We start from the raw sequence: 16,198 nt of genomic DNA on the forward strand, positions 1-16,198 counted from the left end.
GTTCCAAGCCACATGATTCCTTTGTAATGACCTCCCATGTCCTTAGGAGGCATCTCGTGGCGTTCGAAGCTCAGACTCCGGGAAAGCAGTCTGTGATCCATCCCATGGTTAGTGTAGAATGTCTAAAGTACTACATAATCATGTCTTCTTCCTATCCCGACCCACCCTTATCCCCACCCTGGAAATGGTTGATATGTCCATGTAAACATCTTCATGCACCGTGTTCGTTATCAGACTCGAGAAAGATATTGTAACGACGATGTCTAATGAATGTTAAGAGACAGGCAGACATCACTCGAGCTTATTATTGGCCTTGCTGAAATTTTTAAACTTCTCTGTCATCATCACAACTCTCAATTTAATTATCATCTATTCATGTAAAGGGGTCCCTGTGTGAAGATGGCTATCCGATTTCCTTGCTTACAATATGTTGTCTTTGGAATGATACACAGGAAAAGGTTGGAGACTTGGAGTCCTCAAAGGAAGGAATTGAACAGAGAAAGCTAGATGAGCAAACTAAGATTCCATCAACCACAAGATGGTTTTTCTGGAAAAAGCGAAGTGAAGTCGAGCAAGATGGGTGACACTACATTTCGCTTCAAGGTGCATCATCACGATAAGCGGTAGAAATAGGTTCAAATGCAAATGTATTTTTTAGCTTAATTCATGACATCTTTTTTACCTTTTCCTTTAGATTAATTGTGGTATTTAACCCAGTGCATTATTTGATCATTCACATTTGTGCTAGGTTCACCTTTCAAGTTCATTTTACTCCACCACATTTTTGGTATTGTTTAGGCTCAATTACATACATGCAACAGTAAATACATGTTCCTGCCTTGCTAAGCGCCTGTTTTATACATGCACTCTTTTGCACTATTGAAATGTGGTTGCTTTTAAAAATTTTGGGTTGCGTGCAATAGATGAAAGAAAAAAAACCTGGAAGAAAAAGAGTAATACAGTGATCCCCCATCATTACCTTTAGTATGCAAAAAAACTTAAACATTCCAGAAAGGTACATGGGACAAATTAAAGAGGAATAAAAGGAGCATGGAAAAAGATGATTTCATCTTTAGATTTAGGACTTTTATGTAACAACTTACAAAGTGGTAAAAGAAAAGGCTTTCTGCCTCATGAATCGAATGACCAAGAGTCCTAAGGAACCTAAGTAAAAATAATAATACTTGCACATTTTTTTATACATATATAAAAATAGCTATGTACATAACTACATTGCAATATATATACATACAATCAATAACCTCTTCTAGTAAAAATAGATACATTGGATTATCTAATTTCTAGAATCCAAGATATACATTCTTTCAAAAGCTGAAAATTTTGTTTTACTGCTATTTTGTAGAAAACTTGCATTTTTCTGCGGAATTCAGATGCGTCTTCCAGACACTTGAATGCACCGGCACATTTGCATTGCTCAGTCAAGTGACTATCTTTCACCATATGACACTTGACACATACCAAGTCTTGTAGATGATATAGGCGTTCTCGCTGCCTCACAATTTGAAGAAGAGAGTTTTCCATCATCTCTCTATTGTAAGGCTGCCCGCAATGTGGCACTGTACATCGCCACTCCTGCGTCAGTAATGATGGATCCCTTCCCAGGTCGAGGTCTCGAACATCATTGCAATAGCTGTTCAAGTACACTTTATTAGTCCATTGTACAATAAGTGACTTTGTATTACGCACACATAATAGATAATAGTTACATGTTCACTTTAACTGGTTTTGTCAAAAATTATGTTATTTAAGCATATCTGAACTTATTTTGTCTTGAGAGTTGAGACAAGTCAAGATAAGTTGATGTGCACGGATCCTTACATTGCCATCCAAAAAAATAATTTATAGTACAGAACTGACGAAACTATTAAATAGTTGTTTTACTATCCTACTTTATCTCTAACAATAGTATTTTAAATGCCATACAGGTAAAAGAGAAATGTCTACTCAACTGGACCAATTAATATAGAATGAAACATTCATCATTCTGGAAAATACAGAGTTGCTAGTATAAGTTTCAAGGGTTATGTAACACCAAATTCAATACCGATTGAAACAAACTCTTGATGAAAACGAAAAAAACTCAACACCTAGAGAGGAAGGAGCAGCTCGGCCACTAAACTTTTCCTTTAGTCACAGTGAATAGGTGTAAGCATCATACAAATAACTAAAGCCCTCAAACACAGAGCTAGATGCATTAGCAAACTAACAGATATAACCAGCGCTACCTAAGATTTGGTTTGCTATGTCAACCGATCAACACCTACTTCACAGTGGTCACTTGAATTTTTTAAAACAGAGACAATACACAAAGAACATTATTAACAAAATATTAGCAAACTTCCTCAACTCCGAATTAATTGCATCATCTAGACTGGGCACGAGGTTTCAGGAAGAAACAAGAGAAAGTAAACGGACAAATAGACTAAAATAATTAAGCAGCAGTTCAAGGGAAGGTGTGAGTTATCAAGATTAAATTATGTTAACTAATTTGTCCATTTGCCTTGACTAATCTCTTCCTTGAAATGCATGTTCAACCCTTTATGAAGCAAGACTTAGAAAATGGAAGAAGTATTCTAGGAAGTTTGTATGCAATGACAAGTTTCGTGGATAAATTCTAGGTCAGCAGAAAATTTTTCCTGGCGTGATACTGTTGATGGTAATTGGAGTACAGACGAAATGCAAGCATGTCACAAAAGCAGTCTAATGCAAGAATTTCAACCCCAAAGTGGAACATGAAAAGGATTACCAAGTGTACGTGAACTTTACTACCAACTATGGCATAAACTCTGACAACCGATTCACAGCAGAAAAACCAATTAGGTACCTTCTAGGCTTCTAATATGCTTTCTTCCCTCTATTCTTTTCTCTTTACTTCAACCAACAAGAAAACAATAAGATAAAGATGGGAAAAGAGGGGCTAATATAAACACGCAATTTGGCAATTTTATTGAGAGCTTTCCTTCCTTCAATTCTCTACTCTTCCAAGTCCTAGCTTTATTAGGTTGTCACTGGAAAGGGATGAACTTCCCATAGCAATCCAACCAGCAAGCAATCATATATTTGCTTTATCAGTAGGAAGCCTCACAGTAATCTATTTTCCAAGATTCTGAGGGAGGAGGAGAAAGGTAGGGGTTTCTATATAAATTTACCTGCAGATTATATTTGGCAATATAAAAGATGATGGTGAAGGAGAAAATTCTGCTTCTGGAGCGAACTCTCTTACACGTATTAATCTTAACAAATTCCTTCTCATGACCTGCAGCATGCACATAAAAGAGGGGAAAAAAAGGTCATTACACTTCAACATGTCCTACTAGGTACAGAGGCTTCTAAATAAGAACATAGAACTCATGCAACCAAGACATTATCATGATGTTTAGAGGCAAGGATACAGAGACATTGCCGTAACATCTCAAGATGAATTAGCTTTATGTTTAATTGTCATATAGTTCCCTCCCGTTCATATCGGCTAAATGTCAAGTGATCCTCTTTAGAAATATCCAACGTAAGACCATTTTCTCGTAAAAGCAAGGGTTACTTCTTTATTTGTTAATAGAGAGTATTTGTGAAATCTCTAATGAAGCTAAAACCAGATTATGATTATCCACAGCTGCAGCCATCTAAGAGCATATAATAATAAAGAAACAACAAAAAGGTGTTTCATCCAAGCAACTTCGGAAGGAAAAAAAAAAAGAAACACAACCACCCATTACCATTATGAACCCATCGCAAAGATGTACACAAAAAAAAAAAATAGTGCACTTTCAACTAGAGTTCCTCTTTCTCCCTAAATCTCACGGTTCTCCAGATGTTTGGGATGTAGAGAAAAATGGACAAATCACAAAAAACAACTAAACAGATTTGAACATCATTAATAATTACCACACCAGAGGGGCAAAATACGCTATTTAACATATGGAAAACAAAAACAACAATCTAACAAATTATGAAAAAGTCAGCAAACAGCAAACACTTGTGAAGCTGATGGAGAGAACAAAAGAGATTACTGTAGCTTATAAAAGTTCAATCTTAAAGTAAAGAAAATGGTCACAGCTCACAACAGCACATAGGTCAGATATGTCACCATAAGACTCTTCTAGTATACTGACTGTAACAAAGTGCCAAAGATTATACAGCTCCCACAAACAGCTGACAATCAATTCACAATCTACTGATTGCTTCAGGTTTTCTGTCACACATAAACTACAGGGGTTGGGCCATGAATATCATCTAGTAGCACTGGGTTTACAGCCAATATAAACAGTCTTACCAGGACATCATGTTGAACATTTTGGTCCAAAGCCAACACAGCACAGACATGTTTGATAAATTCCAATGCAGCATCCCCTGTTTGAACATTACCGCTTAGCTGATGGTCCACTTGTAACAATTCATCATCGTCTTGAGGCCTCTTCATTCCTTTTGAATGATGAATGATCTCACGAACAATCATAAAAAGTTTATCGGAGAAATAAGAGCTGATCTGCAGTATAAAACATTCTTCATAATTTTAAGTTTTTAACACAGCAACAAAAACTTTACCTAAATAAGACTAAGTATTCGATTCAAACCTGATCTTTGAGATATCCAGTCAGATGTGACTCGAACTTCTCAGCAAGAGGAATTGTAATTGACGGTGTGCATAAGTCACCATCTTCATCAAATGCATCACTTGCAACATGATTCAAAGCATACTCCCATGGTTTATACATGAACTCAGAGACCATCACAACAAATTGGTCCTGTCATGCAAGTCACAGAAATCAAGACTTATGAACCTGATTTAGAAAATTTCTTGCACAAAAAGTTACAAAAATTATACTTCCTCTGTTTCTAGTAAGTGCAACAGTTTGACTTTAATGGTTCTCAACGCACAACTTTGACTATTTATATATCTAATTATGCATTAGTAAAAAGTATAAAAAGTTTATACAATGAAAATTTTCATTAAGACACATCCAATAACATTTTATATGATTGCTTTTGTTTTAATACATAAGTAAAATAATGTGGTTAAAGTAAGGAAAAATGGACAGGAATAATCCCACCTTTTGCTCATCCGCTGAAAATTATCCCACCTTTGCATTATTCCATAATAATCCCACCTAGGGGTGTTAATGAGCCAGGGTGGCTCGCAAACTGTTCGAGCTCGGCTCGGTCAAAGCTCGGTCAAAGCTCGGCTCGAGTTCGGATCGGCTCGAGACCTTATTGAGCCGAGCCTGAGCCTCCATAAGTTCGGCTCGAAAGTTCGTGAGCAAGCTCGAAAACATTTTAGATAGTTTGTAGGTAAAATAATATTGTCCCACATCGATAGAGAAAATAGATAACAACCTTATTTTTCCTATAAAGTTTATATTAAAAAACATGTATTTGTATAGTGGACTATTCTTTAATGTTGCACTTGTATATATTGGACTGCAACTTATACAAAAATTTTCATTTGTTCACTAATGCAATCAACTTTTATTTTATATATATAGAGCCTACACCTGGCGGCAAAATTCCTATGTACTGCTACTGCATGTCTCATCTTATTCGGTGCAACATGGCAACACATACAATAAAAGTGCTAGGGGATTAATCCCACATCGCCTATTTCATCATTTCGGTGCAACACATGCACTAACAGTGCAACGGGTTAGTTGGGATTAGATCCCACATCGACAAGGAAGGAAGATTGCTGTTGGAGCTGCTCTATTAAAGAGCGAGTAGAGAGGAAAAAATTATCTGGATGTTGGGCTTAGCCTATTAACTAAAGATCACTCTTTGACATCCATACTGAACAAGAGTTTGACAATGGTCCATTGGGCCGTTGAACGTTATTTTAATATTTAAAATACCAAGTTATCGAGCCGAGCCTCGAGCCGAGCTATGCTTTGGTTCTTTCGAGCTCGAGCCGAGCCTCAATTATTAGGCTCGGCGAGCTTTGAGCTCGAGCCGAGCTTAATCTGAACCATTGTCGAGCCGAGCCTGAGCCTGTTCGGTCTCGGTTCGGGTCGTTAACACCCCTAATCCCACCTTTCTACCCTATCTGCTTATTTTGGTCCCCATGATTGGTAACCGGTTGAATAGGTTAGAGAACAACTCAAACCCTTTTCACCACCATTTCCGATCTACCGCGAGCCCGGCGCCACCTGCCCCACCATCCCCCCCCTCTCTCCTCCTCCCTCCACTCCGACTGGTACTCCGCCCACGCCACGTACTACGCTGCCAGTTTTGGACTGGTGTAATCTCCCCCTCCTTTCTCTCTCCTCTCCTTTTCTTGGAGGTGGCAGGTTTAATCCCCCTTTCTCTCTCCTCTCCTTTCTGCCGCTCTTCCAAAATCATCCAAGCACATTGACGGAATCTTGAAGTGGGTGGTGGGGAAGGTTCTGCAGAGGTCTGATGGTGGTGTTGGGGCGAAATGGGGTTGTTGACAGTGGTGGTAATGGGGGGCGAAATAGGGTTGTTGGCAGTAGTGGTGGTAATGGGGAGAAATTGGTGGGTCGTGGTGGTCGTGGGTTTTCTACCGGTCACCAATTTCTTTGGTCAAGGACCAAAATGAGCAGATAGGGTAGAAAGGTGGGATTATTCTAGAATAATCCAAAGGTGGGATTATTTTCGGCGGATGAGCAAAAGGTGAGATTATTTTCGGCGGATGAGCAAAAGGTGGGATTATTCCTGTCCATTTTTTAAAATGAATAGATTTCTATTGAAATTGCAGATGGTTAAATGAAGGCTTTTATTTTTTGTTCAGGGTATGTTGGGGAGGGTTTTCATTTGGACAGATAAAACTAAAACTTCCACAGAATTGATATGCTAACTCATATTTACAGAACTGAAGTATCATGATACCATAAGCTGCTATGTACTACGAAATTTGATAGTCATGAGATCACTGATTGATTCTGTTGGAAACGAGTAAATGGACCCACATTGTAATGAATTTGGTGCATCCAGTTTTCAAAAGCTTGCTTAATTACAGTCAGACTATTTAGGTATTTGGACAACCACTGGAGTATTATGGCATTAAGAGGAAATTTTAATGTGTGTAATGGTAGTTGCACTCAGGGCACCCTGTATTCCACGAAGATTTTTGAGCTCGGAATGGATATTTATAATTTTAAGTGTGCCATAGTAATTTCCTATACTATTAAATAACAACTAATAAAGACTAATTTTGCAATATTTTCCCTTCTATGATAAATTATTGAGGAAGGAAAACGCTTACTTGAGAACTCTTTGGCAAGTGTTCAGCAATATTCCAACTGGACACAATGTCCACTTGAAGATCACCAGGTAAGCATCCGCGAGAGGACGCAGAAATGCTGGCAGAAGATTCATCATGGTCTTTGGCCTGTATCCCTCCATAATTGTACTGGCATATAGAAGGAAACTTAGAAAATTAAACCCAGGCATAAAAATAGTGTATTGTTTTCATTGTAGTTCCTTATTCTTGGTGATCCAAATAAGAGATAACATCATACACTCAACATTTTGGTGCATCGAACTTATTTACTTTTACATTTCATCACAACGAGATATAAAATTATTTGAAATATTTCTTCAGAAAATCTGTTCCTCTTTGACAGAAGAGAGCTTAAACAAATTCTGATTTGAATTAGCATTCATAACAAACCGTTTTAGGGATTTCTCAAGTACCCAAAAAGCCTCCGAACACATTTCACTTTCTATTGTAGCTAGCAGTCACAGAGGGAAAGGGAGGGGAGGGAGGGAAGGCAATATACTTGGCTCTTTCAAATAAAATTTAATATAAGAAGGATCTCATTTATTAGAGCAAGGGAAGGAAATAGATACCTCCAATTTCCTTCCCTTTCCTTTTCTTCCCCAATTCTCAATCCTAAAGAAGGAAATTTTATCCCTCACTATCCCCTCCCTCCAGATCTCCTCATCCAAGCACACTGTTAGAAACTAGTATCTGCGGTAACCCAGAGGCTGATTTGTTAATTTTTAGACTATAATCCATCCAGAACTCGGCCCAGAAACAGCACATAACTATGCGAGTTCAGAGATCAGACTCTTTTAACTTTAACAAAAGGAATATTTTTATACTGTGTGTGTAACAACTAGCAACTAGTTACAAGAGAAGAACAAACCTGGTCCATAAAAAGCAAAGAGTGCCAGAAGTGCAGTGATTCAATCTCAATCCACTCAAATAAGTCCCTACAGAGAGCAGCTAGTTAATTAGCAGAAATTCATGTCATGATGAAACAAACATCATGCAGATGTATTACCTTGTCTGTAGTGCTTTAAGCACACTATCACAGTAAGCTCTTGCTGCAGCTAAGTCAGCTTTTCCAGTGTCTAAGATAACCTTGGAAAAATTTGCAAAAATGACCGTAGCTCCCAATTTGCGGAACTCTGCCAAAAGTAATGCAAACACCTTTTGCATCACCTGTGAACATAATCAATTGATATTAGTATTGTGTTTAGTTAGGAGAAAATGAAAGAAAGTGTTCACTACAAGATTGCCACATATATATTTGCAGTAAAAGATGCCCCAAGTAATTACTGCTTGTGTACATGAATTAAATATCAGAATCAAGTAAATAAGGCAATGATGTGTCAATGATGAAGCATTTTGTCTTTAAACAATTACAAATATCTGACAGAACACTTTTCCTTTCCATGCAGCTTTGTATAGTGTAGAAAGAAGCTATTACCTTGCACAGCATTCTATATATAGCTGGATCATGAAGCTTCGATTGTGGGCTAAAATAAGAAAGAAAATCAGATTATTAATGTAATCTTCACAGTATAGCAAACGGGAGATATCTAGAAACATCAAATATACCAACCTGCAAAGCCACCGATAAAGATGTTGTAATATTGCATCAGCAAATACATTTCCTGATGTGATTGCATCTTGCAAGCATCTTTGAACTAGTTGTTTCAGGACCCGAAATGCAGGTCCACAGGAGGTGCCCTCATCAAAGCTGTATTGCTCACTGGATGTGCCTAGATCAGAGTCTGTATCTTGCTCAAAACCATGTAAACCAGTGCCCTCTATTTCATTGATAAGGCTGCTCTTCAATAGAGCATTGACAGCCAAGTGATGGATCTGCAGAGAAAAAACACATTATACTAATCCATATCTAGAGCACAACATTAGATTAGCAGTAAGGGTGCAATTCCTCTCAACCTTTAGCTCCACGGAAACCTTTCTGTATGCTCCAGGGTATATCACAACAGGTTGATGGACCTGTAAAGCATCAAATTGGAAGAGTTGTGTAAGATACAGAACTAGTACTCCATGTAGTCTGTTAGTTCTTTTAAAGCTCTAAAAAGAAAGCACAAGTTCCTGAATGCACACACGTCCATATGCACAATAACTCAATAAGACAAGAAAAAGAACGTGGAAATCTCATTTTATATTACAGAAAAAAGGATGGAGGAGCAACCTATAACACTACAGCCTAAAAAACTAAAACAAGCTTATTTGATCAGTACAGATGCACTAGTTTGATCAGGGATTCACACCTCATCAACAAAGCATGAGTCCTCTTCACTGAAGCCGCCAAGATCCGGAAGACCATCATTAGAAATCCAAAGTACCTAAAGACAGATAAAAAAACAATCATGAAATATTGGATAGTGCATTTCATTGCCAATTTGCAATCCCACAAGAATTTCTGGCTGCCTTCTGGTATTTTTCGTTTCATTTCTTTCTAAAAGGCCTGTAGACCCTATAATTCACCAACTTAAGACAGGCCACCAATCTACCACCTAAGAGCTTCTGGTGGGGAATTCATGCCAGTAGCAAGAAGACTCATTGGCACTAAAAACCCTCAAGATTAGGTAGTCCATACTTTAATTATGTCCTTGAGTAGAGATATATTAAATCAAGCAAAAACATTGTACCTGTTGGTGATCACGTAATGCTCTTGAGAAGAACATATCTATAGTGTATATAATCCAGTCAAGTTCAAGGTTCCCCAGGGGCACCTGCATGACAAGAAAAGATTACGGTTCAGAAATGGAACAGTTTAGATGTGAGTAAAAGCTCCAGCATTAATCTTTCAGCACTTGCATGTGCATATCTTGAGAGAGAAATCCTCTCATTTAGCCATTGCGATGATGCTGCGCATCGCTGCACTGCAACTTTTGCAGCCACAGTTTGCCACCCAAGAGCCTGCATGCACCAAGATACTAGTCACCATCTATAAAAAGCTATATATGAATATTAAAGAAAGATTAAATTAAGATAGTGGTACCGGATAGTGACAATCACGAGCATTGGCAGGGATGGTCACACATGGGAGATCATTTAATGCTTGTATACCTGACTTCAAAAGAGAAACATTTGGACACTCAATAACAGCCAGTCCGGGTCTGTGATTGTGCGGCCTGCATATTAAAAAGAAAACAAAGTCGTGAAAAGAATGTTGAGGTACACATAACTCAAAGAAATGTGCATCTATATGTGGAGAACAAATGTATTATCACGAGGTTCATAATTTTTTCGTTCAGTTGGGAACTTTCCATTTTCGTAATTTTTTTGCCTCTCTTGCCCTCATACATCCTCTTAAGTAGATCCCTCCTTGCTACTTTTTGTTTCAAATCCCTACATATGGTCATATATCTCCAAAACTTCCTTCCCACCAAAACTGTCTCCTTTCACACTTTGAACCATGATAGATTAGTTGTAAATATATTGAGGTGGTAGATGTAATGTGATGTGACATGAGTTAGTGAAGTATTTTTTTTATTTGGAGAAGATAGGTGGGCCATGGTTGAAAAGTAACAAAATATTCAGATAATAGTGTGCGATGTCCAAACATAAAGTGCAAATAGTAATGTGGGATGGATAAAATGGAAGTGTAAAGAGTAATGCAGAATGGGGGGGAATAGTATGAAAGTATCCATATGTTCCTAATGTTTTGGTGTGCATCAATAGGTTTAACGAAGATAGTCTTGAACCAAGCTTGCAAGATCCAAGTATCAGTCACACTGTTAGATACATAAATATAGTAACTCGACGATCACTAGGAAAAGGATTGGTGGGAGTATTCTCCACCTTTGTCTGCTAGTTGGTACTGGAGGACTTTGTGCAAAGTTAGAACTCGTGTGGCTCCTGGTTATCGCGACAACTCTTGGATTGAACATCTGAGAGGGTTTTATACAGTGAGTACAGGCTATAAATGGTTGAGAGGCCCTTTTGAAAGTGTGCCGTGGCAAAAGTGGGTATGGTGTAGACTCAGCATACCAAAGCATAGATTGATCTGTTGGCTTAATGAGCATGGAAGGTTGAGTACTAAATATCTCCTTAAGGCAAGAGGGGTTAGTACGGAGGATATGTGTACTACATGTGCTTCGCAACCTGAGACCAACCTTCATCTATCTTTTGAATGCCGTTATAGTTGTGAATGTATAAATTTAATTAAGAGTTGGCTTCATATCTCTTGCCCAAGTGTGCAATCTTCCATCATTTACAGGTTTATTGCTAGGCGCAGAGCATCAGATTTCAGGATGCAAGTAGCTTTTGCCGCTGTCAATGCCACCTTGTCTGAGGTGTGGAGGGTACGGAAATAGGGTTTTGGGAGTGCAAAATTATGTCAGTCAGTAGCACTGTGAGACAAATCAAGGAGAATGTAAACCTGAGGGTTAGATCTATTTTGCCTAAGAAAATGTCTCAGGTTGATAGGGATTGGTTTGATAACTGTTAAGGTGGTCTGTTTTGGTTGTTAATGGTTTTAAGGGTGGTTATTTGGGCTATGGCCTCGTAGTCATTCCTTTGTACTTGAGCTTCATTGATATTAAATGCTTACTTTTATAGGAAAAAAAAAGAAAAGGATTGGAAGTAAGACCTGTGTCCACTTATTGTTTTCTGCATGATTTTTTCAGCTTCATCATTTTGAACAACATAGTCCACCTAAATTTCAGAGTACATAATGAACATTAGTGTAATGATATACAGAAGAAGTTTCACTACAAATTTTATATATAATAGTTATCCAACTTGCCTTGTATGATATAACACCCTGAGAAACTGAAGGTTCCACAGATAAAGCTTGGCAAGCTTCATGATAAAATCTCTTAATGTTAGTGGGATTCAAACTTCTGTTATGATGAGGATCCACCACAACAAAAGAAATCATGTTAGATGCAGGGAAATATCCACCATATACTGCTCGTCCTTCACAGCAACTGAAAGTTCCAAATTGAATATTTGTCAGATTATTTTTTAACACACAATTGCATGTTTGCTTATGAAAATAGGTACATAATTGATATTAGAATGGCTAATAAGAGAATAAATTAAAAGACAGACGGTAATAACAGAGAGAAAGGGACATTACATTAATCCATGAGAATTGAAGACTATAAACATGTGTATAGAAAAGAAAAAAAAAACTATGGAGGTGTCCATGTGTTTGTTGAAGACTATAAACATGTGTATAGAAAAGAAATAATTTGTTTTATTACGCCTTTACAATGCGGGTGATATTGGTTCGGTGGATATGAAAACCTTACGATGCGAGCGATACGATACAATGCAGCCTTGTTTTGACACCATGGGAGGAGAGGGAGGAATCCATTTTCCCTCCATCTTTATTGAACACCATTTCTTCAGATTTAGAGAGAGCTCTACCTCCCCCCCCTCCTTTCTTTCCCTTCCCCTTTCTCCTCTTTCCTTTCCTTTCTATCTTGCTATGAAACTAAAGTGTGAGAAATAAAGAAGGAAAAGGAGTCTCATGATGAGATGCTAAGACATAAATCTGATTCCCACAAGCATGAAGCATCTCATATCTTTCTTCCCACAATCTGTTTGGAATTTAGCTTTAGACTCACAGTCTCCCCAGCTCCACAATTTCTCCGAAAGAGAAGTGGGGGGTGCTCAAGTTGGCAAACTTTATATTAGCTAAAGATCTATATCCTGGGAAAGTAGGGATTTCCATCTTCTGCATGCCAACTGGAATCAATTAGCAGAAAATGCAAACACCTCTTTTTCACATTGGGTGGCTCTAGCGAGCACATAAGGACCACATTATATGCAGTCATTACTCGTAAGAGAACATAAACATCATGGAGTGAATTTACAATATTAACAGGTGAATGATAACCGGTTAACCAACACAAGAATACCATGAAATCTATTTAATGCTTCTTCATCAAATTATCTCATGATGAATGCTCACAGATCTTGAAGATTCTGAAAAACATTCAAATAAATGCCTAGATGGTGATTGTTAACATTCAAAAATTACACAAGAATAACAACATTGATTACAAGTCAGCAAAAGTCTTCTATCAAATAACCCCACAAGCAACCAATAAATTTATATGAGCTGGAATTATCTACCTGTGATACAAGTAAAAGAAAGAGAGGGAATTGTCCAGATAACGACACTCCGTCGTGGTTTTCATCTGCAGTTCATTTAGACTCCAGACAGCTTGAGCGTTTCGTTTTTTTGCTGCTTTATCTACTTTGCAGACACAACCAATCTGAAGGACAGCATTATATTCTGGTGGCACCTTGGTTTCATATATGCCCTATAATATAGATTGTATTAATGAAACTTTGAGCAAAAGAAACCTCAGCAATCAATCATGTAAGGACCAGAATCCAGCCAAATTTATGTTAAAATCTGCTAATCAACTAGATCATTTTATCAGCTACATGAATGAGAATTTTGCTAAATAAAACATTCAGATTTCTGATAAGTAACAATTAGGTTTCGAACTACTGTCTTCAAGCTTTCTACTGCATCTGCGCTAACCAGTCAAGAAAACTAGGACTATAGTCCATCATTCACATTTTGACGCTTTTGAAATCTTGATCATCAGCTAACCAGAAAAAATTAATTTAAGAGCTTCTGATGCCTGACTAACTTTAAACTGGAAAGGGTTGCCAAATAGATGTAGTAACAGCACACTCACTTGAAGCTGCAATGGTGACTATTTAACATGTAAAATAAAGAGTTCAAAAAGGAAGCTCAGTTTAAAGTTGATTAGAAATAAATCACCTCTTACTAGCTTCACATAACAAATAGAAAGACTAAAGATGAAACATAAAACCTGCTTAGACAAAATTCCAAGAGGCGGAATAAAAAGAAAAAATCACAAAAAGATTGAAGTTGATCAAACATCCAGACACATCCAGACATACAGTGACTAACACACTACATAGAGAAACACAAAACATGCTTATAAAAATATTTCTGCTTCACAGAAACCAGATCAAAAACTAACATATAATTTTACTTTAGTAACAGCTTACAAAATTGACAATACAAAACTAAATAACTGAAACGAATGAGGACATCAAGGGGCTGAACAATCAGACCTCAACTTCGGGATCTGCAAGATGAGCCATAAGTCTTTTGCTTTCTTCTCTAAATTCTGTCTCGTCAATTACAATCTATAGTAGGAAAGAAGAAAACTGTAAATAAATCCTAGATCTTCATTGATTAGCCAAAAATGTCATTGCAATTTGGGTACCTCAATCAAGTTGTAGCTGCGGTGTCCATGAGGAAGAATCTTGTTAACACATTTTCCAGGAAATTCTTCAGTTATTGGAGCTTTAGAGTTGAGATAGAATACTCTAGGAACAATGACTGGAATCTTAAGCATGCTACCATCCACAATAACCCAAGCGAAATATTGACCAGGAGAATCACTTGGGACAAGCTGCAAAACCTGAAAGGAAATGGAGTCAAGAATTCATAGAACAGGAGAGCAGTACATTAAACACAAGAACCAAGAAAGAACCAAAAAATAATTTTACCTGCCAATAGCTACTTGTGAGGGATAATTCTTGCCTTTTGAAGTATGAAGTAACTCCAGTTTTTCCCACATTTTTTTTCTGATTAGTCAAAGTCTGGTGTAACTCAGAAACACCAGTAGCTTGTTTTGATGCCTTTCCATTAGACAACCTGTCACCTCAATAGCATCAAACTGATAGATACTGTACCCAAAACTCAATGCATTTCACAAGCAGCCAACTATTTAAAGACCATTTTATATGTAATTTTTCGACGGATATGAAAAAAAAACTTGTAACACTAAAAATATAAATCTAAAAGATATGGTTAGTAACTGGCTTCACCATACTAGCTTCCTCTCCTGATCTTAACTCTGCTATCATAACAATGACATGTTAGACTGAACTTCATGAACTTCTTATTAGCTAAAACTCTGGTAATTTAAGCGCAATTAAATTAGGAATCCCTCTGTCAACAATTTTTTGTCTGAGTCTTGTAAATCATCACTTTACCCTGCCTTATCTGCGTCAAATAATGTATCTCACTGCTAGCTCTATCATTTCTTTCCCTTCAGGTTTTGTTGGTTTCGGTTTTGCCTAGAATGTCCTTGTTTGGATGATATCTTTTATACTTTTCGGAATTCCATTAGCCAATTTCCATTCTTGTGCAAAGAAGCTTATATTTATTGCTGCATTTTTATTGCAGTTTCTTACTGATGTACTTTTTGTTTGATTTAGTTGAAAATTTTTAATAATTACGCTAGTATTGAGTGTCTAATAATGGACACGGTGGACTTGAAAAAACTATTGGTGCACAAGTTGGAGAGACTGTAGATTGACTTGAAATCCTCTTTAAGCCTTGATTACTGAGACTGGCAATGCACTTTCTCTCGTTTACTTAATGTAGAGGAATTAGCAAAAGCAAAACTATTGATAATACATTAAGAGTCTAAAAGAAATAAGAAAAGCACCTTTGTCTCTTCCTTTTCTCTCGGTTCTCTTTCCACTTTCGCTTCTTCTGCTCAAGCCATCCTGCATAGTCTTCACTCTTATCTATTTCTTCAATATTGCTACTGTCATAAGTATCTATACTTTCATGATGACTTTTGTGAGGTAAAACCGTTGTCTGCAACGATTGTCGACCATATACTTCATAGCTATGCACAACAGGTCTACTACCAACCCCAGTTCCACCTGAGTTTCCAAAGTCTTCCAAATCCGGAACTTTGTGTATATCTATTCCATTATCTACGAAGTTGGAAGTAGCACCAGTCTTTGCTATTGCATCCCGCTTAGAAGAAAATATATCCTTTATCTTTTTTTGGCGAAACTTGTCTTCCTTTTCTCGAACTTTCTTATGTAGCCAATCAGGATGAGCCACCCTAGGTACAGGATTTGCAACCTGAAAATGGATCTTGCTTTCAGAAGTGACAAAAGTATTCTCATGAACAGTCAGTCACACAATCACTTATT

General features: G+C 37.4%; 1 protein-coding gene across 2 annotated transcripts in view; it reads right to left on the reverse strand.

Moving 5' to 3' along the window:
- Nucleotides 1–1,050: 1,050 nt before the first annotated feature.
- LOC104900347 (DNA polymerase epsilon catalytic subunit A) overlaps nt 1,051–16,198 on the reverse strand; it is a 29,364-nt gene continuing 14,216 nt past the window's right edge. The window contains exons 29-49 of one of the 2 annotated variants that reach the window (XM_010687758.4): nt 15,697–16,127; nt 14,750–14,897; nt 14,464–14,661; nt 14,309–14,383; nt 13,325–13,515; nt 11,985–12,168; nt 11,829–11,893; nt 10,236–10,368; nt 10,052–10,153; nt 9,883–9,966; nt 9,502–9,576; nt 9,164–9,223; nt 8,820–9,082; nt 8,685–8,733; nt 8,256–8,416; nt 8,118–8,184; nt 7,232–7,378; nt 4,593–4,763; nt 4,292–4,504; nt 3,171–3,277; nt 1,051–1,651 (exon numbers count right to left, since the gene is read on the reverse strand). In XM_010687758.4, coding sequence (XP_010686060.2) covers nt 1,291–1,651; nt 3,171–3,277; nt 4,292–4,504; nt 4,593–4,763; nt 7,232–7,378; nt 8,118–8,184; nt 8,256–8,416; nt 8,685–8,733; nt 8,820–9,082; nt 9,164–9,223; nt 9,502–9,576; nt 9,883–9,966; nt 10,052–10,153; nt 10,236–10,368; nt 11,829–11,893; nt 11,985–12,168; nt 13,325–13,515; nt 14,309–14,383; nt 14,464–14,661; nt 14,750–14,897; nt 15,697–16,127 — 3,285 coding nt within the window. In that variant the 3' untranslated portion in view covers nt 1,051–1,290. The remainder of the gene's footprint in view (nt 1,652–3,170; nt 3,278–4,291; nt 4,505–4,592; nt 4,764–7,231; nt 7,379–8,117; nt 8,185–8,255; nt 8,417–8,684; nt 8,734–8,819; nt 9,083–9,163; nt 9,224–9,501; nt 9,577–9,882; nt 9,967–10,051; nt 10,154–10,235; nt 10,369–11,828; nt 11,894–11,984; nt 12,169–13,324; nt 13,516–14,308; nt 14,384–14,463; nt 14,662–14,749; nt 14,898–15,696; nt 16,128–16,198) is intronic. The other variant, XM_048633723.2, reaches the window with a different exon arrangement.

Source organism: Beta vulgaris, chromosome 7, assembly GCF_026745355.1.
Source record: "Beta vulgaris subsp. vulgaris cultivar EL10 chromosome 7, EL10.2, whole genome shotgun sequence".
In the NCBI taxonomy this organism is placed as follows: Eukaryota; Viridiplantae; Streptophyta; class Magnoliopsida; order Caryophyllales; family Amaranthaceae; genus Beta; species Beta vulgaris.